General features: G+C 35.3%; 1 protein-coding gene across 2 annotated transcripts in view; it reads left to right on the forward strand.

Moving 5' to 3' along the window:
- Positions 1-24,629, forward strand: part of LOC136041352 (uncharacterized) — a 96,709-nt gene extending 72,080 nt beyond the window's left edge. Inside the window, exons 6-8 of one of the 2 annotated variants that reach the window (XM_065725996.1) lie at positions 13,053-13,260; positions 19,244-19,400; positions 23,908-24,629. In XM_065725996.1, the coding sequence (XP_065582068.1) occupies positions 13,053-13,260; positions 19,244-19,400; positions 23,908-24,124 (582 nt within the window). In that variant the 3' untranslated portion in view covers positions 24,125-24,629. The remainder of the gene's footprint in view (positions 1-13,052; positions 13,261-19,243; positions 19,401-23,907) is intronic. The other variant, XM_065725995.1, reaches the window with a different exon arrangement.
- Positions 24,630-24,854: the final 225 nt, after the last annotated feature.

Consider the following 24,854-nt stretch of genomic DNA (forward strand, 5'->3'; position numbering starts at 1 on the left):
ATTATCCCACACTGAAGAAAACCTTATATAGCTTGCAATTATAGGGTCGACTCAAAAGAATCACGTACATCTATGGATATCTCCCCAAGCAAAGCCAAATTTCAGTGAATGTTCCACCTCTCTCTTGAAAGGTTTATGATCAGCAGGATCATACCTGTCCAAAATTAGTAGCAAAGAGATTTAAAAAAAAAAAAAAAGATAACTGAGTAAATTACAACCGGGTAAAAGCAATCGCAAAATTGAAGCTAGTTATTCTTTTTGAGACACGAGTCAAGATACCCTCACATAATGATGTGGGTATATAATCTTTCACGAGGAAACTTAAAGTAGCGCAGTATGTTCAACAACCTTAAAGATACTATACATAAGATTCTCAGATTGGTTGGTTCGATAGTAAACTTATACCTTGCTAGATCTATTTTTTTAACCTTACAAAAATGGTGTTTCCACGAAACTTTTTAAAGCTCTATTTTTACTGAAAACTTTGATTTTTTGTTATGAAAAGTGTGACCAAAGCAGGAATATGAAATTACTGGTTCTTTGAGCCCCTCTAAGCTGAAAAGTCTTTTTGGCTCAAAGCCCAAGTGTGAAAAAGCCAAAAATATTTTTTTTTCCATTTAATTTTTTGTTTGTTCTTAGGTTAGGTTGGGTTATTAACCAATTTCTGCGATTATAACCAAATCTAATCACCGTAGTTGCCCCCCCCTCCCACGACTCACAACGGTAATGGGTAGTTGATAGGATTTTAACCATGAAAAAAACTTGTGCAACTTCATAATCTCGATTCCCATAGTATGTTTTTTCAACATATTCAAATCGTCAAAATGACATATCAGCAATATCTTAGGAATCACTACTGCTACTAACAACTCACTGCAGCACCAAGCCGCACACAGCTAACACAGCTAAGCACACCCCTTCTTTCTCCCAATCTGTTCAAAGCCTCCCTCTTTACATCCTCCCAGGAAGTTCTCATTTCCTTTCAATCTCTTTTTATGACATCCTCCCACGCTAGACGAGGACGACCTTCTTTCCGTTTAGCCCTGACGGTTGACCGAAAAGGACAATTTTTGGCAATCTGTCATCCTTCATGCCCAGAACTTGTCCTAGCCATCTCAGCCTTTCTTTCATTATAGCCCTAGAAATCGGGATTGAACCACACTTTTTGTACAACCTACTGTTTGAGATACGGTCAGTCACACGGTTACCCACAACAATCAGTAGGAAAACATCTAGTAAATTTTCATCCGCTTTTCGGAACGCCCATACTTCAGAGCCATATTTGATTATTGTCATCACTGTACCTTCCAATATTCTAATCTTTAACTGTGAAAAAAATACTCTGAGCCTTGGCTATTCTATTTTTAACATTTTCGCTGCTCCAACCGGCTTTACTAATAATACTACCAAGGTAAGTGGAGGTGCCCACCTGATCAATTATTTCGTTACCCAACATCAACTTTTCATCTTCGCTTATTCCCAGCCTTAGTGACTTAGTCTTCTTAACACTAATTTTCAAACCTATTCCAGCACCCTGAACTCACAAACCTCTAAAAGTTCATTAATTTTGCTCACATTTGCATCTAGGATGCTTAAATCATCAGCATAATCCAAGTTCAGGAAAGTTTTTCCTCTCCATTTGATTCCGTGTTCTCCCATTGCCTTTCATGTGCTCCTTAAGACAAAGTCCATCAAAATGATCCATATAAAGGGGGATAGAATACAACCCTGCTTAACTCCTGATTTGATACAAAACCCGCTGCTATCCTTATTTCCTACCGTAGCAGTATTATTCTCGTGCATTGCACTAATCACTTTAATGTGTTTGTCTGGTATACTACATTAGGATAAGACCTTTGCCAAAGCTCTTCTATCAACAGAATTGAACGCTTGCCCATAATCTATAAAACTGAGGAAAAAGGTGTTTGACGACGAAGGCACGTCTCAATTATTAGCCCAAGAGTGAAAATTGTGTCGACACATCCTCTAGCTTTTCAAAAACCACACTGTTCATCTCATAAAATTTTGTCTACAGCATCTCTCAGTCTAAAAAGTATCATATTACTGAGTAATTTGCTACCTAATGCCTCGATAATTACAACGCTTATTCTTATCGCCTTTCTTATACGGTGGTTTAATTTAGGTTTTCTTAAAATCTTTAGGAATTTCCCCTTTTTTTAAAATCATAGTCATAATCTTCAGTAACTTATTTCTAACCTCCAAGCCACCATATTTAAGAAACTCATTTAGCACACTATCAGAACCTGGAGCTGTATTATTTTTTTTTATACTTTTAGTACTGTCACTAGTTCCTCCTCACAAAACAAGTCTTCCTTCACATCCAAGGTATTAAATATCTTTTCCTTCAACAGTATCTTGGCTTAGCACATTCTCAAAATGTTCCGCCCATCTTTCTTTAACTCTTTCCTCATCACTAATTGCGGCCCCGTTCCTATCTTTAACTGGGAAAGTCCGGATTGACTACTCCCTCTCAATTTATTAACATGACAGACAGATATTTTACTAATATGCCGTCTAGCTGCATCTTCCAGATCCTCAGTAATTTTATCCATGGCCTCCTTAGTTCTGATTTTAATTCTTTCTCAGCCTTTTTTTTTACATTCCTTTTGATTTCATATGTCTATAACTCAGAAAATTCTTGTAGAAACTCCTTCTCCTCTCTATTACACATAAAGCTTTTCACTAATATTTCTAGCTGCAGTCTTAACTTTCTTCCCTACGACACCATCAGCAGCTTCACAAATTGTTTTTCTAAAATTATTCCAGCCATCTTCCACATTGTCAAATTTTAAAATCTCAAGTTTAGCATTCATCTGTTTCTGGAAACTTTCTCTCAAAGTCTCATCCTGGAGTCTTCCAACATCGTATCTTTCCGGGAGGTAGTTACCCTTTCGAAATTTCAGCTTTAACTTAATCCTAGACACTACTCAATGATGATCTTTATTTTGAACATCAATAACAGCACTCCTATTTACCCTAGTATCTTGTATTGTTCCTGGCAGTCTTCGGTTTACTATAACATAATCAATAAGTTTTGCTGTCTTACCATCACGTGAATGCCATGTCAACTTATGGGTCATTTTATGACCAAACACCGTATTGATTATAACTAGATTGTTGTACCTACAAAATTGCAAAAGTCTGTTGCCATTACTGTTTTCTTTTCCTACATCAAATTTATCCAGGCTAGGATACCATCTATCCCTATTTCTACCGACATGGGCGTTGAAATCTCCCAGTAAGAACACCATATTTCTACCGGGATATTTCAAAATAATAACGAACCAGCATCTCCGTCACGTGGTTCAACAGGGGCATATACTACTATGACTGATACCCTGATCTTTTGAGTCATAAAATGAGCAAACTATATTCTATTATTAATACCTTCCCCGCCTAAACAAAACTTGGCAGCTTCCTCGTTCATCATGAGCTTTACTCCCTGCCTATGTATCCCATCCTTCCTGCCTGAGTAAACAAATTCTATATCACTTAATTTGATGCTTTCCACACGTGGGATATTGGCTTCTGAAACTCCTAATAAGCCTAGTTCGAATCAACTGAATTCATTAGTCAAAGTATCAATACGATAGTCATTTTTTAACGTCGTAACATAACGTTCCAAGTTCCAATTTTCATGTCACCATGCAATTTAACCCATTACCGGGAGAAGGTTTGTAGCTTCTAGTATGTGTGTACACGCCGGTGGACCCTATTGAATGTACATATGAGGGTCCCTCTTCCTCCTTCAACTGTATTTATAGCCCCGGGAGAGGGTGCCTCAGTTTCTATTATGGACCCCAGGGACAAGGTCCCCCCTTGGTTTGTGCCTCTTATGTGCCTCTACCCTACTTATCTGTAGGGTGTTCCCCTATCGTCACCTGGGGACACGCCGAGTGGCCGGGGGGAGTCCCCGCTAGAGCAGTAGATTCATAAAGCTTATATATATATATATATATATATATATATATATATATATATATATATATATATATATATATATATATATATATATATATATATATATATATATATATATATATATATATTTTATCTCTTTCAACGAGCAATAATTCTGTATTTTTATATATTTTTCTCGAAAATTTTAATTGGTATCCTGGGATTTTTTGGCCTACAAGAACGATCTATAGGTCACGAGTTTGAGAAGATTGGTTAAGAGTCCTGATTTTGGATAAAAAGATTCACGTGAGTGATGTCGCATTTTTGAGCACACTTGAAGAGAATGAATTACGACGAAAGGGTGGTAAACATAGGTGACTCATTTGGAGGTTGCCACTTGCATCAAAAATCAATATATAAAAGCCTGCCGCGTGGCAACTACTGGGGTCTGGTCTCGAAGTCGGCTATAAAGGATAGAAAAGGATAGAAGAAGAGAGGAGGAATTGAATTCAAGACAGAGTTTCTTAATTCAACTGAAAAAAGTTGGAGATAATGATGCACGGAAATATAGCACAAGCGAGATTTGCGGCTCGAAGACATTTGAGAGCCATTATCACAACGAATACACCAAATCATAAATAAAACCTGCTGATAAGAGAAACAACAATGCCAATCGTAACGAATTCCAGAAGAAAACAAATTCAATTAAATGCATGATTACATTGCGCTGATGCACTAACAGGAAGGAGGAACTGATTTCACGCCAGATTTTCTCAAATCAATTGTTATTGCTTATTTGAAACCTAATGACTTCAAACAAAGTGATTATGAATTTATCTGTTACTCTTGAAACGAGCAACTGCGTATTTATTTAAAACATCTTTTTGTTAGAATTATATACTTTTTTAGTATTTTTTGTAGGGTGTTTGCATCAAACATATTGTGACACTATGACATCAAGAAGTTCGCATTTTCTGCAGTTAGAAGACAAGCGACAACGACAATCATTATATACAAGAGGCGCCATTGGGGGGGGGGGGGGTCAGGGGTGGGCAAATGCCCACCCCAGATTTTCCAGGGGGGGCAGCTTCCACCACAAAGGGCCCTTTGCCGGCCATAATAATCCATTATGTCCAACATAATCCATTCTGTCCAATTAATTTGAAATTACTGCACGCCTATTAACCAAAGAGCGTAATTACTTGACGACCCTTGGGGTAATTACGCTATTTGCTATTAATTATTGTAAAATTTGAAAGTAGGTAAGATACATAATGAAAATCTCGAGTTCTGTCAAATGCCCATTTCCTAGATCATTACGCGACACGATGTGAGTTGGGGGGAGGCAAGATGGAGTTTATGCCCACCCCAAGATTTGGTCCAAATAGCGCCTCTGTTATATACAAGCCTTTCGCGTGCCGAGTGCCGGACTTGAAAGTGGCTATATAGTTCTTTTTTTTAAACATTATCTAAATTGGTCACAACTTTAAGGAAAAGTTTGTATTTTTCCCAGGATGGTGTACCGAACCAATGGTGACGCCCCGATTCCGGCCATCACAAGCCCCGATTTTCAAATTGATTTTTGGATTGAACAAGTATAGCAAAAGAAAAAAAATGTAATAGGACTCGTCAGAATGGTTAAAAACTGTTCAGATTTATAAAATTTAAAGATAATAAACTAAATAAAAACCCAAGATGAATTTGATCTCGTGACCAAAAAAAATGAAAACAAAGCATAATTTCGTTAAACAAAAAGACTGCAAAAAGAAAGTAAAAAAAAACTGTACAGTTTACATTAAATAACGTCGATGTCGTAAAGGTAATAAAGAAATGGGAGAGTGAGGTTTATCTAATAATCGTATCAGCTATGTATCAGACGAAAGTTCTTCAAGATTCATTTAACAAAAATTAATTTCATAATTTGCGCATAGGATCTAAGTCATGCTATTTTTACAACATCAGGTCAACAAATAACGAACGAATAAATGCACTTCATTCTTACTTCTGGTTGGCAGACGCTTTTAACAAAGAGGTGGAGAGCAAAGAACGATGCTTCTGAATTGCGAGTAATGAGTGTCCAAATTTTGGAGATAAGTTCTTATCTGCGCTCACGCAGAGTAGGAATTTTTGTGATTTGAGAGCGGACTCACATGACACATAATTTGTACTGAGTATGATTTTTGCAGCACGTTTTGAGGCAGTTTTGATGTCATTGCTGAGATATTCTGTGTTGTGCAATTTGAGGGCCACAAACTGGACATGTGCAGTCGAATAATGGCCACACATTATGTAGATATGCCAGTTTGAGTTGTATTACGGGTAAATCCGGGTGTTGCAAAGCAACCAACGATCGTAAGGTGTAACTTTATTTCTATTTCTAAAGTATTTAGAAATATTTATTTTTTTCTAAATTTCTAAAGTAGCAGTCTGAGCTAAGGATGAGACCAAGTATAACTGCTACTGAGATAATTGGATACCATGTTAGGGTCAGGAGAGACCAGGGTTGAACCTCGTAACTTCTATTTTATTCTTGTTGATTTACAGCCCATGTGTGTCACAGTGGCAGATTAATTTTTCAATATCTTTTGTGAAGAGCTGTGTTGGTTTTAAAAGTTTTTACGGGAACTTGTTTTTGAAGTGGTGCCAGGTTGGCAAAGTTGAAAGGGAGGGGGTGGGGGAATTGCCTAGTGAAAAGATTATTTTTATGTGGATATTGAGGGTACGCTTTTGAGACGCAAGGGAATTTTCGCTGCTAATAGACCTACTTTTCCGCTTATACTGTCATCATCAGGGCTTAGTATTCCATTCTCTATTTATTTAACTATTGTGACAACATAGGGTTAACTTGAGAGCAGCTCCCATGTGCTGAATGAGTCTTTTTTTTTCCCAAGAATGTTCTTTTTTTTTTCTTTTTCTTTTTTAACTAATTTATAATAATTTGTTTAGGTAGGCAGGTAGGTTTTATTTTTATCCACAATCTAAACATAAATAAAAATGACACTACTTATAAATTATTGCAGCAAAAAGAAAGTCCTAAGGTCTTCTGCTGCAAATTCCTGGTATGATTTATATCTATTATAAAATATTATAAAAATAAATATCTAAACATAACAAATCATGATTATCCACCTAGCCTATCTTATATATTAAAAACAACAACATACACACATGAACTCTATTCAACAGAATATTTCTATTTATTATTTTTCACCGGTTTCAGCCTTCACCCTTTCCCCAAAAAACTGCAAAAAACTTGAAAAACCTCTCACCCTCCAAAATTTATTAGTTAAATAAAATGTTTTCAATTTATTTCTAAACCCGTATAAAGTGATAGACTCCCTGATGCTAGCCGGCAGATTATTCCAAACAAAAGTGCCCAGATTATGAACCATATATGATGATCTGACCTTTTTTCTTTTTTCATCTCTTAAAAATTGTGAATTTCTTATATCATAAATATGGTGCTCCTGCTCTATGGAAAAATAATCATGAAAATACTCAGGGCATGTTTCATGCTTTGGAACACAAAAATTGTTGCCTGGTAGTCATGAATCTGACCAAGATTTAAACATTACCCAGGGAAAAGCTAGCAATAGTTTTGGATTCAACCAAAGCTCTTTAATGCCTGCAATCAATCCGTCAGCACCCTGAGCTTGTTTGACACCACTGAAGATAAGCGAATCCAGCCTATCTTCCTGCTCGATATCGTCAAGTCTGTTTTTGATCTTTTTCACTCGCTTTTCGAGGATCATGAAGCTTTTTTTTGCCATTTCAGTTGCTTTTCAATAAGATCAAATTCTGGCGAATACTTGACCATCAAAGAACCATATACATCAGATATAGTTGATTCAGCCAATTGCGGGAGTTGATTGTTCATGCGATCAGAAACTTGTGTGAGATTTCTTCCCTGAGATTCGCTTTTAGCGCTTCCTGTTCTTGTTGTGTCTAAGTTAGTCTAATGCTCAGGTCAGAAGATTGGTTGCCTATATCCGGGCTTTGATTTGATGGACGATGTTTCGAAAGATCTCCTAGTTGATCGGTGCTGTTAGAGACAGTACCCTTGCGCTTAGCATGATATCTTCCCAGGTATGGCTGGTAGATTTCTGGATCATTGTCTATTTCACGGAAAGCGAGCTTAGAAAACTGCTTTAAATAAAATTCAGCACTGGAGAATATACAAGTTCAGGCTTTTCGTCAGTGCTTGTTATGGCCATCGCAGTCCACCACACAATTGAAATAGTCACTGTATTAATTCAAGCAAAAGCACTGAACTAATGAATATCGAAATTTAGGTCAAGTTTAAAGTAAACTAGGTATCAATTTATAATCTTCTTAAAGTTCACTCAGGTCAAGAAGAAGAACAGTGCGGTTTTAGAAAAGGTAGAGGATGTGTCGTCCAAGTTTTCACTCTTAGGTTAATAATTGAGAAGTGTCTTCGTTGTCAAACACCTTTGGTCCTCAGTTTTATATATTGTGAGCAAGCGTTCGATTCTATTGATAGAAGAGCTTTAGCAAAGGTCTTATTCTTATATGGTATACCAGACAAATACATTACAGTGATTTGTGCTATGTACGAGAATAATACTGCTGCGGTTAAGGTAGGAAATGAGGTTAGCAACTGGTTTTGTATAAAATCAGGAGTTAAGCAAGGTTGTGTTCTATCCCCCTTTATATGGATAATTTTGATGGAATTCGTCTTAAGGAGCACAGTTAAGGCAATTGGAGACCACGGAATCCAATGGGAGGAAAAACTCTTCCGGACTTAGATCATGCTGATGATTTAACCATATTAGATGAAAGTGTGAGCAAAATGAATAAATTGTTAGAGGTTTTGCGAGTTTAGGGTGCTAGAATAGGTGCGAAAATTAATTTTAAGAAGACTAAGTTATGTGTTAAGAAGTCACTAAGGCTAGGAATAAGTGAAGATGAAAAGGTGTCGTTGGGTAACGAAAAGTTTGATCAGGTGGGCAGCTTCACTTACCTTGGTAGTATTATTATTAAATACGGTGGGAGCAGTGAACATGTTAAAAGTAGAATAGCCAAGGTACAGGGTGTTTTTTTTTACAGTTAAAAATAGTTCGGAACAATAGGAAGATAAGTGTGCAAACCAAGATTAGAATATTGGAAGCTACAGTGATGACTGTGGTCAAATATGGCTCTGAAGCATGGGCCCTCCAAAAGGCGAACGAAAATTAATAGATGGTTTCCCGAGAAATTGTCTACGGATTTTTCTGGGTACCCAGCTGACTGACCGTATTTCAAACAGTAGGTTGTACGAAAAATGTGGTTCAATCCCGCCTTCTAGGGCTATAATTAAAGAAAGGTTGAGATGGCTAGGGCACGTTCTGCGGATGAAGATTGACAGATTGCCGAAGATTGTCCTTTTTGGCCAACCGTCTGGGGCTACACGGAAAGCAGGACGTCCGATTATGATTTTGTTAATTTTTCAATAGTGAACACCATCAGTATGGTGGATTAGGATTTATCATAAGAAAAGAGTTAGAATCGAAGATAAGACGAGACCTAATGATTTGGAATGTAAAAATGATTTTTGAAACGTGTATTCTGGAATGTGAAGTTAATAACAAATCAACAATTATGATATCTTTATATCGCCCACCTTCCGGAAGCATAGATCAATTTTTGATGCAATTTGAAATTTTATTAAATAAAATATCACAAATGAATAAGCAAATATTTATTTTTGGTGATTTCAACCTAGACCTAATGAAAATTCAAGCAAAGCAAAATGATTCAAAGATAAGAGAATTTTTAGAACTAATGTTTTGTCAAGGACTGCTCCAATCATGTCTGATTCCAACTCGAATAGATGATAATGGAGCAACATTAATTGATAATATTTTTTCTAATAGTACTTGTCTTTCAACTTTTTTCATATTAAACGATATTTCAGATCACGGTGTAATAATTTCTGAATTTAATTTGGCCAGATCTAAAAAAAATAAACGTAATGAAAAAACAGGTCGTATAATAAATGATGAATCAATTGTGCGTTTAATTATTAAGCTAGGAAATGTAGATTGGAAGGAAGTAGTCAGTACTGAGGATGCAAACAAGGCATTGGAAATGCTTTATAAATCATTTAATGATGTTTATAATGATATATGTCCGAAAGTTAAAAGGAAAACACCCAAGTCAATGCCACAAAAACCATGGATATCCCCGAGACTGTTAAAATGTATTAATGAAAAAAAAATAGACTATACAAAATTAAATGCAGCTATCCGTCTGATGAAAACATCCAGAAATTCAAATTGTACAAAAATACTCTGACTAGAACTTTAAGAGAAAGTGAAAGAAATTATTATGAGAAGGAAATATCTTCAGCTGCGTCCCAGCAGAAAATGTGGGAAATCTTGCGTGATAAATTAAATAAAAATAAACCAAGAGCTATGCCGACTTTTCTTAATAATGGAAATGACGCTAATGAATCAACTGAAAAAAAGGATATCGCAGAATTATTTGCTAAGCATTTCAGTAAAATTGGTGAAGAACTGGTTAGAGATCTTCTGGATGAGTCATCAGATTATACACGATTTTTGCCCCAAAACGAAGATAAATCATTGTATATGCTACCAGTATCATTTGATGAATACCAAAAAGCTATTGGTGATTTAAAGAGAGCAAATTCGGCTTCAGTAGATGATATATTGACAAATCCTTTAAAGAAAATATCAGGAGTAATATATGAACCTCTTGTACATGTTATAAATACGAGCATAAAAAATGGGGTCTTCCCTGATCTTCTGAAAAAGGCTAAAATAATCCCTATAATTAAAAAGGTGAGGCTCAAGATCCCAATAATTGTTGTCTAATTGCACTCCTTTCCCCTCTGGCTAAAGTTTTTGAAAAAATCATGAAGTATAGACTTACATCATTTCCGGAAAAGATAAATTTTTTTTCGAAGTTCCAGTTTGGTTTTTTAAAAGATAGATCGACAGAAGATGCCGTCGCCGCGACACATATTTTCATTAATGATGCTTTAGATGATGATTGTTTAGCAACTATATTGTTTTTTGATATTAAGAAGGCTTTCGACACTTTAAATCACGAAATTCTATTTAAAAAACTTGAAAATACGGGAATAAGAGGACTACCTTTAAAATTGATCAAATCATATTTGCACAATCGAAGGTTTGTGGTAGCTATTGATGGTGAATATTCGTCTGAGACATCGAATAATAATATTGGTGTGCCGCAAGGTTCAATTTTAGGACCTCTATTATTTTTAATATATATAAATGATCTCCCAAAATCTACTCCTGAAAATGCATTAACAATAATGTTTGCGGATGATACTGCAGCAAGTTTAGAAGCACCAACATTAGATACACTGAAAGAAAAACTGATTGAAGTTGCAAAATCCATCACAAATTGGTTCCAAATTAACAAACTTGTCCCTAATTTTGTTAAAACAGAATTCATTATTTATGGAAGATCAAATCAAAAGTTGAAAAATATTTCTCTGAATAAAATTACCATTGATACTATTCATGAAATCAAAAGAGTATACACAGCAAAATATTTAGGTATCGTTTTTGACCCTACCATGAATTTTAAAACACATATTTCGTTGTTGATACTAAAATTATCAAGAAATATAGGTTTGCTCCACCGACTAAAATTTTTATTCTCATATAAGGTTCTAAGAATCCTATATTTTTGCCTAATTGATGCACACATCCAATATTGCTCAGCTATATTTTTGCTGACTTTTAAATCACATATTAAACCACTACAAACCCTGCAAACAAAGCTATTCGAATTCTAGATAAGTTTTTACAACACTCGAGGAGTACAGATATCCACTCTGAAACACGTACTTCTTACCTGTTTCTAGACATAATGACTCTTACACAGAAATCTCATCTGCTCTTATCTAGTTGGTTTTTTAAGATTCAACAGGTACATAATTTCTTTTTTGACCAGAATTTACTGTCCAAACATCAAAATTCACTGATAACTAGATGTGTTAACCCGTATAAACTACCTCTGGTGAAAAATGAAAGATCCCGTTTCAATCTCCGGTATATGATCCCATCAATAGCCAACAAATATTCATTAAATAAATTTGTTGAGTTACCAAAAGGGTCTTTCAAGAGATGATTAAAAATGCTGTATAATTGAATCTGCTTGCAGGAACGATTGGTAATTTTTTTTATATTTTATTTTGGCCTCACTCCACTTACTCCACCTGAAATACTCTCATTAAAGATAATTTTTTTTTATTGATGAAATACATTGGTTCATTTTTTGTTTGTTCTGTATCAATGAGGATTGTTAAATTTTGTTTATATGTCTTGCCCAGTAGTCGAGCTTGTCTCTCCATTTGGGCGAGTAGAAGAATTTGATGAATATGAATTTTTGAATAAATGAATCTGAATCTGAACCTCGTCTGGGGTGGGAGGATATCATAAATAAAGATTTAAAGGAAATGGGAACTTCCTGGGAGGATGTATCCCTTGGATAGATTATGTCGGAGGAGGAGCATACGTAGCTGTGTTGGCCTCAGGTGGCTTGGTGCTGCAGTGAGTTATTAGTAGTAGTAGTAAGAACTCACTTGGAATACTTTATGACTTCACCCAGGTGAATGCAGACAGGCGATAATATCCAACATAAGCTAGGTGTTATCTCATGGAGCTGTGAACATTTGTTCACACTCTCAAAGCATCTATAAACCTCTGGGTTTTACTGAATTATTTTCACTCCTGTTTTATTCTTACTTTTTATTCTTACTTTTGTTATTTTTTTTATTATTACTTTTTTATTATTACTTTTATTGCTTACTTTTATTCGCCCTCGTGTTTCCAGACGTTCCCTTCCTTAATGCTTTTACAAGGTCTTTTAAGATACGATAAGACGGCTTTTACCTACTATTATTTTGGTTCAGGCTAGTTACTTAATTCTATTATTGATTGTTCATTACCTTACTATTACGTGCCTAATTTTTTTGTTTAAACGTTCATTTTTAACAACTGCTTTTTACTTGTATACTAACTTCACATGCCGCTTTTACAAGCCCTCAGATATGTAGCATTTACTTAGTTACTGCTAACCTGTTAATGGTAAATACTTAAATGAAACTATTATTTACTATTTCTATATCCCAGGCTTTATCCCAAGGATTCCCAGAATTGGAAGAGCTTAGTGTGGCTGTCAGCTCTAAGCATGACTCTGGAATAGATGACCTTGCGCTGGAGCGCATTGTCAAAGCATCATCAAAGCTGAGATTGCTTGATGTGCGGGGATGTGTTTCTATTTCCTACTCAAGTTTGGTTCGAATAACAGCCTGGGATCTTGAACAGCTCTTCTTATCAGGTAAGATTATCAAAATGCCATATTTTTACAATTCAGCAGTGAACATATTGGGTGAAATTTTATGTGAATAAAAAGGTAAATTTTATTTTATAGAGTAGGAAGCTTAAAATTACAGCATTTCCCATATCCCTACTTGTTTTTTGACATGGGCTCGTACACTTATAAAGGATATTCAAAGGATATTCTTATAATGATGTCAGGCAAAGGTAAATATTCAGAAGGAAAGTTAATTTTAAACGATAGGGGATTAGAAATTATTACAATCCCATAGACCTATTTCCTAATCAGTATTATTTCGTGCACCTGTAATCATTAGGTCATCTGCTAATCATCTGCTAATCATCTTCATTAGGTCAGTTAAATTAAATTAATAAAATCAGTTAATTTGTCAATTAAATTAAATTGTTGTTAAATTAAGGTGGAGGCAAATAAAACACTCGTAATAATGAATATCCTATGTTTGCTATGTTTCCTATGTTGCTGCCTATGTATCCTATATGCATCCAGTAAAGAAGATATAAAGATTAATTTTATCGAATTTCACTTTGAGAACAATAGCTATCATCTTATCACCGTCTCTTATTTATCACCTGTATTTTCTCAATATTTATTCTTGTTCCGATGTGCGATTTCGAAGAATTTCTGTAAGGATATCATAGGCACATATCCTTTATTTGTTTATTATTATTATTATTATTATTTTTTTTTTAATAGACCAGAGCACTTCGTATCGAAAGAGTAGTCGTAGAAACTTCGAAAACGGCTCATTCGATTGGAAATTGAAAGGCATACTGCCTTTTTTAATATTCGAAAGTGATAGGAGGGTAACTAACCCCCCTCCCACGCCCACCATTTCCCTAAATATATGCAATAAAAATTTGAGATAGCCATTTCGTTCAACGTAATTGAAAGGTCCCGAAATTAGTTCCTCTAGGATGCCCCCCCCCCCACAGCCCTCAGAGCAAGAGTTGTAAGTTATGCCCTGGGGCTGATAAGGTATATATAGAAAGGGGGATCGTATAAACTTCGGAGTGGGTTCATTGGATTCGTAATTAGAAGCTCTAGTCCCTTTTTGTTTAAGACTCTAGAGTGATCTGGGAGTGGATACCCCTCACCAGACCTCGTATTTTCCCGAAATGCATCTGATAAAATTTTGAGATGGCCATTTGTTGTCGTAGAAACTTTGAAAACAGCTCCTTCGATTGGAAATTGAAATGGGCAATGCCCTCTTTTAATAGCCGAAATTGATCGGAGGGCAACTAATCCCTCTCCTTCGCCCACCATTTCCCCAAACACAACCAATCAAAATTTTAAGATAGCAATTTTGTTTAACGTAAGTATACACCGGAAATCATGTCTTCGAGGATGATCCCTCATCCTCTCAGGGTGATCCCCCCTGCATCCCTCAGAGCAAGTGTTATAAGTTATGCCCTGGGGGCATATATAGAAAGGGTGAACGGAAAAACTTCGAAATGGGTTCAATTGATTGGAAAACAGACGTTATAGTGTCGTTTTTAAGATTCAGAATGATCAGAGGGTGAATACCCCTCCCCCCTTACCCACACCTCGTATTTTCCATAAATGGATCTGCTAGAAATTTTGAGATGGTCATTTGTTGGCGTAGAAATTTCGAAAACAACTCATTCAACTGAAAATTGAACGGGCTAGTGTTCATTGTAATAGTCAAAAGTGATGAGGGCAACTAACCCCCTCACACGCTCACCATTTTCTCAAACGCATCCAATCAAAATATTGAGATAACCATTTTGTTCAACGTGTTTCAAAAGTTCGGAAATTATATCTTTGAGGATGCCAACCCCCATATAGCACTCAGGGCTAGGTTTGTAAGCTATGTCCTGGGGGCATATAAGGTACATAAAGCATTAACTTCGATGAGAGTCATTGGACTGGCAACTAACCCCCCTCTCACACCAACCATTTCCCCAAACCCATCCAATCCAAAGTTTTTTATAGCCATTTTGTTCAATGTAGTTGAAAGGTCTGGAAATTATGTCTTTGAGTAACGTATTTTTTTTTTTAATTTAAATCCTGCAATAAATAATCGAGTCAAACTCAAAATGAGCAAAAATTAATATGGGTAGGGCTGACAACCCCCTTGCCTTCTCAAGAGCAGAACATAATTTGCAGTTTACTGAAAACAAAATACATTTTAAAAGTGTTTTAACTTTGTTTTTACTTGTTTAAAATGTTTTTATTAGATATATGAAGGGGAATTTCTCCCCCCTTGCACTCCAATTACAGCGTGAGTGTTTGGTGTCCTTTTTAAGAGTAACAAGAGATAGGAGGGCAAGCAACCTTTCTCTCAAGCCGATTCATTTTTCGAACGCATTCAGTCAAAATTTTGAGACAGGCATTTTGTTCAGCATAGTAGAATGGTCCAGCAACTATGTCTTTAGGGATATTAGGAATGTCAATCCCCACAATTATGCAATAGGCCCTTTATACTTTAAAACTAAATTCTGCTCTAAAAACTAATGAAAAAGCATTGTGTTAAATGGTTGCCCATTAGACACCACATGCCAATATATGGAGAACAACTTGGGGGGTATTCAATTGAAACTTCTTACTATGCTTCCATAATTGCTTCAAAACTCAGAAATAAAATCCACTAAGTTATCTTTGGAATTTTTTTTGAAGAATTGATTGCCAGGAATCACCAAGTTTGATGCTGTCAATATATGTTGTACTGACCTTCAAACTCTGCTCACTCCACTATATCTCTCCAAATAAACATTATATATCTCGCTAGCATTATCTTATGGTCCTCAAAATCGTCATAAGGGAATGCAAGCAAGTTGAGCAAAATAGGAGGAATTATAGAAACTAAAAACTAATTAGTAATGCCAATATTTTTGTCACTAAATTTTTTATTTCTATTTACATCAATTCGAAAAACTCACTTTTACATTAATACTCATAAATATTTTTCATTGAGTTTCAACAATGGGAGGTTCCCCAGTCCAGAACATTGATGAATGGCTGGCTCCCTGTAGGATTCATGTGTTCCAATTTTAACTGATTCAGGGCCACTATTTTGTATGTCATCTGTGATGTCCCAAACCATTTCACTGGCAAATGATTCGCTCTTCCTCTCTCGGTCAGATTCATTTGCTTCACAGCCTCTAAAGTAGGACTCTATCAATACACCTGAATCATCTGCATCTTCAAAGAACTTTGAAACCTGACATCTCAGAGCTCCTCGGAGCGCTTTTCGGAGTCCCCATGCTTCAGAGCCATATTTGACCACTGTCATCACTGTAGCTTCCAATATTCTAATCTTGGTTTGCAGAATTATCTTTCTATGCTTCCAAACTTTTTTTTAACTGTGAAAAACTCCCTGAGCCTTAGCTATTCTACTTTTAACATCTTCACAGCTCCCGTCGTCTTTACTAATAATACTACCAAGGTAACTGAAGCTCCCAACCTGATCAATCTTTTCGTTACCTAATGTCACCTTTTCGTCTTCACTTATTCCTAGCCTTAGTGACTTAGTCTTCTTCACATTAATTTTCAAGCCTATTCTAGCACCCTGAACTCGCAAAGCCTCTAAAAATTCATTCATTTTGCTCACAGTTTCATCTAATATGCTTAAATCATCAGCATAATTTAAGTTCAGGAGCGTTTTTCCTCCCCATTTGATTCCGTGGTCTCCAATTGCCTTTCCTGTGCTCCTTAAGACGAAGTCCATCAAAATTATCCATATAAAGGGAGATAAAACACAACCCTGCTTAACTCCTGATTTGATACAAAACCAGTTGCTAACCTCATTTCCTACCTAACCGCAGCTACCTATTCCTTTAATGTATTTTAAATCACTTTAATGTATTTTTCTGGTATACCATACAAGGATAAGACTTTTGCTAACGCTCTTCTATCAACAGAATCGAAAGCTTGCTCATAATCGATAAAACTGAGGACTAAAGGTGTTTGACAACGAATGGGCTTTTCAATTATTAACCTAAGAGTGAAAACTTGGTCTACACATCCTCTACCTTTTTTAAAACCGTACTGTTTTTCCCTTAAAACTTTGTATCTCTCAGTCTAAAAAGTATCATATTGCTCAGTAATTGGCTACCTACAGAGACCAGACTAATGCCTCGATAATTACGACACTCACTCTTGTCACCTTTCTTATGCAGCGGTTTAATCAAGGTTTTCCTAAAATCATTGGGTACTTCCCCTTTTTCAAAAATCATGTTCATAATCTTCAGTAACTTATTCCTGACCTCAGAGCCACCATATTTAAAAACTCATTTATCACACTATCAGCACCTGGAGCCTTAATGTATATGTATAATAATAAATGTACATAATAATGATACAAATAAATAGAAATAAAAAATAATATAAATAAAATATATGTATATATATATATATATATATATATATATATATATATATATATAATAAATACTACAAATAGTAAAAAAATAGTTCGAAAAACTAAAAATAGTTTAAAAAAATAATGAAAAATAAAATATGTATAATATATATATATATATATATATATATATATATATATATATATATATATATATATATATATATATATATATATTACTTATATATATATTACTTATATATATATATATATATATATATATATATATATATATATATATATATATATATAATATAATAATGTATATGTTAATGTAATGTATAAGTAAATTATCAGGTTTCTTCGTTGATTAGACGAGGATACAGATGAAAATACAGTTTTATGTGCCTTTTATCTCTTTTTCTAGATGTACTAGTTGACCCCCTTGCAAAGGCAAAAGCTTACCCTTGGTTATGTAAAAAAAATTATTGGTTTCATTTGGTATTATAAATAAATAATGCTGATGAGAAGTAAGGGTAATCCTAAAGAGTTTCTACTCGCCATACAAAACATCTGTGATATTCTCAATATTACTATTAAACAATGCAAAATGCTTGCCATAATCTCCTCCCCCTAAAATGAAGCGAAATAGGTTACAATAACGTATTACCGTTATATTGTGCAATAATGTGAATCTTTTCTTGCCTTTTATTTTAGCAAGCACTAATTATATAATAATTATCCAAAAAAAGAAATTTTGATTATAGAAAGGGCTATTACATTGCTTTTTAGGGGGTAAAGGGTAGATAAAATTAAGTTTGGGAGAAAAACAAGTAAGGAAAATATGAAAAATATGCCCCTATATACTATGGGAGTAACTAAATAACCTGGCTATTTATTAACAATTGAATTAGGCTATATAGGTAAAGGCCTAGGCTTTGCTGGGTCTGATATAGAAACAGACAATGAAATACATCACCTGGTGGCTAAAAGTAAGTCATTACATTCCGGTATGGAAATTTTTTAAATGTACTAACTCTGCGGCTATTAAAATCTTACCTAATATTTGTTCCTACTGGAGATTGAACTAGCAATAGTTTTAATGGCTAGTTTGACCTGTCATTAAAATTCACATGCGTTGTTATTCTATATAATAGCTATATCTATATACGAGGCGAAACAATAAAATGCTGGTAACAACACGTTTGAGCATCAAATATTTGAGTTTTTCAGTTTAATATATTGTCCTTTAACTATTATGCAAATATTTCTAATAACAAGCTTCGAGAGCAGCTGCAATGCCATCTATTAACCATGAAAGTTCAGGTCCTAAGTTTGATCTCGTATTAAACTATGATGAGCACTCCAGCCGTCGTAATTCCCGACATAAACATCGCCATATTTAGAGCTATCATTTCCAAAAGCCAGAACTTGTGTACCACAAAGAATTCTGTTCATTGTTATTTGACACGACTTTTTCAGCTTTGACTCTCCTACTATACGGTAAAATGCTTATATATATATATATATATATATATATATATATATATATATATATATATATATATATATATATATATATATATATATATTTACGGTTTGACAAACCTTAATTTTTATGACAAATGACTTTTTCATTAGGATGCAAAGCGACCAGATTTGGAGGTGATGGACTTGAGCTGGTTATTCGGAAGTGGGGCCATAGCCTGGAGGTACTCGATCTATCCTGGTCCACTGCACCTGAAGCTCTAGACATCGCTCTAGCAACACTAGCGGAACAAGAAAACTCACCCATAAAGTAAGATCCAATTTCTCTTTTGCTTATTTTTACTTTAACTATTTTAATCATGTATTTATTTATTATCGTAGTAATAAGCCCAGGCCTTTCTTAGCAACCCTAGATAAATGTCTCTCTTCTAATTTTAGCAGAACATAAAAACTTCAATATAAAGTAGGTTTGATCCAGCGTTATACTATTTTCTTTGTTTAGTTATAAAATATTCTTATAGCTTATCGCGCTAATTATTTTAATATGTAACTGAAAAAGAAAGAACAACCTTAGATGGATACTGAATGAAACAAACCTAAACTCTCAGTTTAAAACTCTCAGTATGAGTTTCTATTATTTTTTTTTCTTCTTATTCATAAACATAACATTCATAGCTGTATGATTAACTAAAATAATTTTTTTGTAGTTGGAGTGAATACAGAGCTAAGCAAGGAGAATTAACTCATTTAAAAATGTCAACTAAGTTAACAAATTATATTAAGGAATTTATAGCATTGTGTCACGTCAAAACGATGTTACAGAATATAATAGAAAGGAGCATAATAATAGTTTAAAAATAAAACATGATTTTAAGAGTAATACTCATCTGATTTTTGTTTTGTTTTAGACGAGTCTTAATTATTCTGTTAATGTGCCCAAAGCGAAAGCTTAAAACATGATGGGATAAGGACAGGAATCTTCACATTCTTGGGAATGGGGGACATGAACGAAAATCTAGCCTGGATATGATGTGAAAACAGTGTTCACTTACACCTGGCCTTGTTGCGCCTGATGCAAAAGTGTTCAACAACATCTGATAGAGAGAGAAATGTTCGCTCTTGTGTAGCTCAACTGAGGCCTAAGCAGAAGCTACAGTCAAAACGTGACATAAATAGGAGTGTTCACTTTTGTTTAGCCTTGTTGTGTCCCATTTAAAAACTTTGAACAGGATTGAGAGAAGGATAAATGGTGACCCTTTTGGCGCGTTAATGCTGCCAAAGCTGAAGCTTCGCACAGGATATTAAAAAAGAGGAGTTTTTCTTGTATGACGTGAACTTGAAGAAGTTAAAGTTTTAAGAAGGATGTAGGGTGGGGAGAATATTTGTCTCTCTTTGGCCTTGAGGTGGCAAAAGCAGAAACTTTCAACTTTACATGATATGGGAAAAGAGTTTCTGCTTATGTGTTCTTGAGATGGTCAAACCAGAAGCTATAGGAAGGATATGATAGTGGTAGGAGTGTTCGCTCATATGTGGCAATAAGTTCCTCAAGCAGTAACTTTAAACAGGATGTAATGGACGAAGAAGCATCCCCCTTTTGATGGGTGTAGGTGGCCGAAGACTAAGGTTTGATCATGATATGATACAGAGAAGCAGAAACTTTTAAGAAATGTGATGAGTGTTTCTTATCGTTTCAAGCACCTTAAAATTCCTTGGGGATCTTTTTGAGTCTAGGCTTGTGTAAACTGTAAATAGTGGGTTACTGTCGGGTCACTATCGGCATAGAAGTGCGTTCTGTGGTACTGGCTTTCGTACTACGAGGAGTGCTCAAAAGAAATTGAAATGATTTTGTGGATCCGTTTTCTTCACTGCTGGGTTTTCGCTGGTAGATGGAGAACTAATTTTCACATGTTAGTTTTCCAGCTGCCGTTCGTCACTGGAGCAGGTTGCGTACTATTTGCGTAAAATTGCTGTTATTGTTGTTTTCCAGGCTCGTCGTTAACTATAATGACCGATGTTCTTGGGATGTGTTGAGAAATTTCTTTTTTTGCCAAAGTTGATTTATAGTTGTATCAAAACATGTCGCCTTTATAGCTATAGTAGTTTTGTTGTCTAGCCAAACCGTCTAAAGTGTATCCTCTTGGGGCTGTTCCGCCCAATCACGATCAGGTTGTAGGGGATCGGTTCACGAATAGGGGGACAGAGGTGTTTTCTGAAAATTCAGGGGGCAGTGGGCAATTTACTTTTTATTTATTCTTAGCTCTTTCGGCCTACAAAATTTCGGTCGATAATATGGTTAAACGATATATCGATACTTTTACTTTCGATATTTGATGATTGATATATCGATTTTTATATTTCTGATCAGTTTTTGCTCAGATTAACTTTAGGTTTTGCCAAAATTCAAAAACAAAATGTGTAATTAGAAATTATTTTGTACAGTTTTTCCTGAACTTTCAATGAAATACAATAATACTTCCATTACATGACTGAATAACACAAAAAAAAACGATTTAGAAATACTCGGGGTCAAAATAAAGAAAAATAAGCTACTGTCTAGTTTTGGCTAGTAAAAATCAACAACATGTCTGTATTTTTCCCTAATAACTGGTTCTGCTTTTCAGTGATTAAATAAATAATTTTTTTCTGCTGAAAGTAAGGAGCAACATTAGAACTTAACAGAACAGAAATTGATCCGTATAGAATTTCCATCCTCAATACTCAATACCTCACTTTTCACACTAAGGTTTCTTTTTGTAATTCAAAAATCTCCTTATTACTCTAATTAAACGGTTCTTGTGTTTCAGGAAATGTTGCTAAATAATTACAACACAAAGTTAAATTTAGTGTAGAATGAGGCATTGAGCTGGAGGACTCTCCTCATATACAGTTTTTTTCCTGTTGGTTTAGTTTTTAGTGTTGCTCCTTACTTTTAGTTGGAAAAAATAGTTTTTTATTTAATTTCTGATTGTTTTTCAAATAATGCCCAAAAATCCACCTTTTCTCTCCGAGAAAAATCACCCTCCCAAGAAAGTTCCTACTTGGAAAGTTCCTCCCGCGTAAGATGGCCCTTCCCCCAGACAATTTTATCCCTGGTGAAAATTTCCCCAAAAAGAATTCTTGCGTACAATTCTTCCTGGAAAATTCTTTTGAGTCTACTTTCATTTGAAAAAAAAAGACTTGCTTTTTTTTAATTTCCAATCGCTTGTCAAATCATCCCAGAAATCTTCTCTACATGAAAAAAGAAAAATCCCGGATATTCTCCCCTTCCAATGTCCCAATGGAAAGTTTTTCCCGCGTAAAATATTCCCATGAAGAATATTTCCAGTGGAAAATCCCTCACGGAAAAATCCCAGGTATAATTTCACCTCCTTTGAAAATTATCCTTTTGCAACTTCCTCGGTATATCTCCACGTGCAAAATTGAGTTGCCAAAGAGGAAGTAAGTCAAATAAAAGAATTTCGTTTAAGAATTCTGGTAAATTCCTCATTTATATTTTCCCTTGGAAAGTCCATCCCCGGAAAATTCCTTCCCCACGCATAAATCTCCTGGAAAATACACCACAGAAAATTCACCCTCCGCAAAAAATTTCTGTTTACTTCTCAATAACAAATAATATATGTAAACACTATATAATTTCCAATCCTTTTGGGGAATCTGGTTGCACTCTAATCGGTTTGGTCACGAAACTGGGAACTAGAAATGTAATTTCCGTTCGAGCAAGCCCTTTCCTGATTTTAAATGACCAGTGGCTCGATACAATCACCTTGATCAAAAAGCAAAAACACAACAAATAAACACGCATCTGTAATTTTTTCCTTCTGGAGAAAAATTATGAAATTTCTCATTTTTGCCGATGGAAGCTAGAAGCCCTTACAGAAGGTTCTCTGATGCATCGACATAACTTCGTACTGGTATATGTACACTCATATTACAATACTTCTTCAACTTGAGTCGATAAGATTTCCTTGGAACTGAAGACTCGTTACTGAAAATCTCGAAGGTCGTGACACGATACAGCTGCTGGTGGAAGCTTACCTAGTATTGACTACTGAAGCTTCGTCACGTCGTTCCCAAAAACTGGCTTGATTCTGTAACGGTTGAATTACAGGGATTGCTTGGGCACTTGCATCTGTTGATACAGAATCCAGTGAGGTCAAATCCATGTCTCTTGCTATTTTACTCTCAATTTGGAGAAGAACGTCTGGTGTAATACACAATTTCTTGAAACGCGGATTGAGGTATGTGGTAATCGTGACAAGGGTGATCTCATGAAGTACTATAAGGCTTGAAGGTATTTACGTAGCCAAGCCTTTTAGAGGTTCTCAGCAACATTTGAAAGTCCACCCTCACTAAACGTTGCTTGGATACAGGTTGTGCCAACTTATGGATATAGCTGTGCATGCAGTGTATCAGCATATATGTCAGTGGATCTAATACGTTATTCTTCTTCTTCGGATTCCCGAAACAGTTGTCTGTGCTGGATATTTTCTGCTAGATGTTCACCAGTCAATACTGGAAAAGCCAAAATAATATCGCTTTCCATGTCGATATTTACCTTTCAGTATTCAGTATCGATATTGGGTGCGATATAACGATATTCAATATCACCCAACCCTAGTATCGATATTGGGTGCGATATAACGATATTCAATATCACCCAGCCCTAGAGTGTATGTCAAATATTTAAAATGTTTGAAAATGTTTCAGCAGTCCAAGAACCAAAAAACCATATAGTATTTAGAGCATATACTGAAACAGTCAAAAGTCAGCCAAATTTTATGGCTTAAAAATGTATTTAATTGTGGTTTTGCTTTCAGGAGTCTCGATCTCAGTGGTTCAGCTGTCGGATATGCTGCCGTGAAAACTGTGCTAGAAAAGTGTATCCGCCTTGGAAATTTAAACCTGTCCTCTTGTCGGGGCCTGCCGAGAGGGATGAAAAGAAATTACTCAAATTCGGTTGAAGTGGCAGAACTACGATCTGCGATCGAAGCGGGACGGTTTGATGAAAAACCGGATACGGATAATGAGAGTTGATTTTTCGGGTATTATAATAAGTGAACATGTAATTGATGTGAAAGAGGTTTTTCCTCAGAGAATGTGTGTTTTTTTCAAAAGTCAAGGGATTTTTCTTTTGTTTAAAGGTGCGATTGGCTCCAAAATGGACGGGCCCCGATTTGCCTAGGAGAATCAGTCAGTCAGTGTGTCTTGTCATTTGTGCTTAAAGGTTGTGCTAAAGACGGAACTTGTTGTATTCATTAATATCTATTGGTTTGCTTCAATAGCGGGACTACGATTTCGGGATGGTTATTTTTTGTTACTACATTATGCCGAGATTATAAATAACTATAGAAGATATGACATCATATGAGAACTAGGTAAAATGTACCAAGCTAATTATGCTATTATCTACTCTTTCTATCTCCAATGTCAATCTTAGGCACTGGTTAAAAGCAAACATTAAAACTTTAAAATTATTAAAATCTTACTTTACAGAGTTGGTAACTGTCCGTAACACCTAGCCAATTGCATCAAGTTATACAAAGAATAGGAAAAAGAAATATTTTTCCAGAGTACTTTTGCCATCCTATTGAGTTAGATTCTGACATCCTGATCTGTATCATGGCCTGGGGATGGAGTTGAAACTTTTGAGGTGGAAGATACTTTTTGTTTTATGTTTCTGAAAAAAGGAAAACGAAACAGTTTTTCTCTTTTGCTCAAAAAGGTCTTAAGCTAGCTCAAATTAACAGTTAAATGCTATTCCGTT

This window comes from Artemia franciscana, unplaced genomic scaffold (assembly GCF_032884065.1).
Source record: "Artemia franciscana unplaced genomic scaffold, ASM3288406v1 PGA_scaffold_168, whole genome shotgun sequence".
In the NCBI taxonomy this organism is placed as follows: domain Eukaryota; kingdom Metazoa; phylum Arthropoda; class Branchiopoda; order Anostraca; family Artemiidae; genus Artemia; species Artemia franciscana.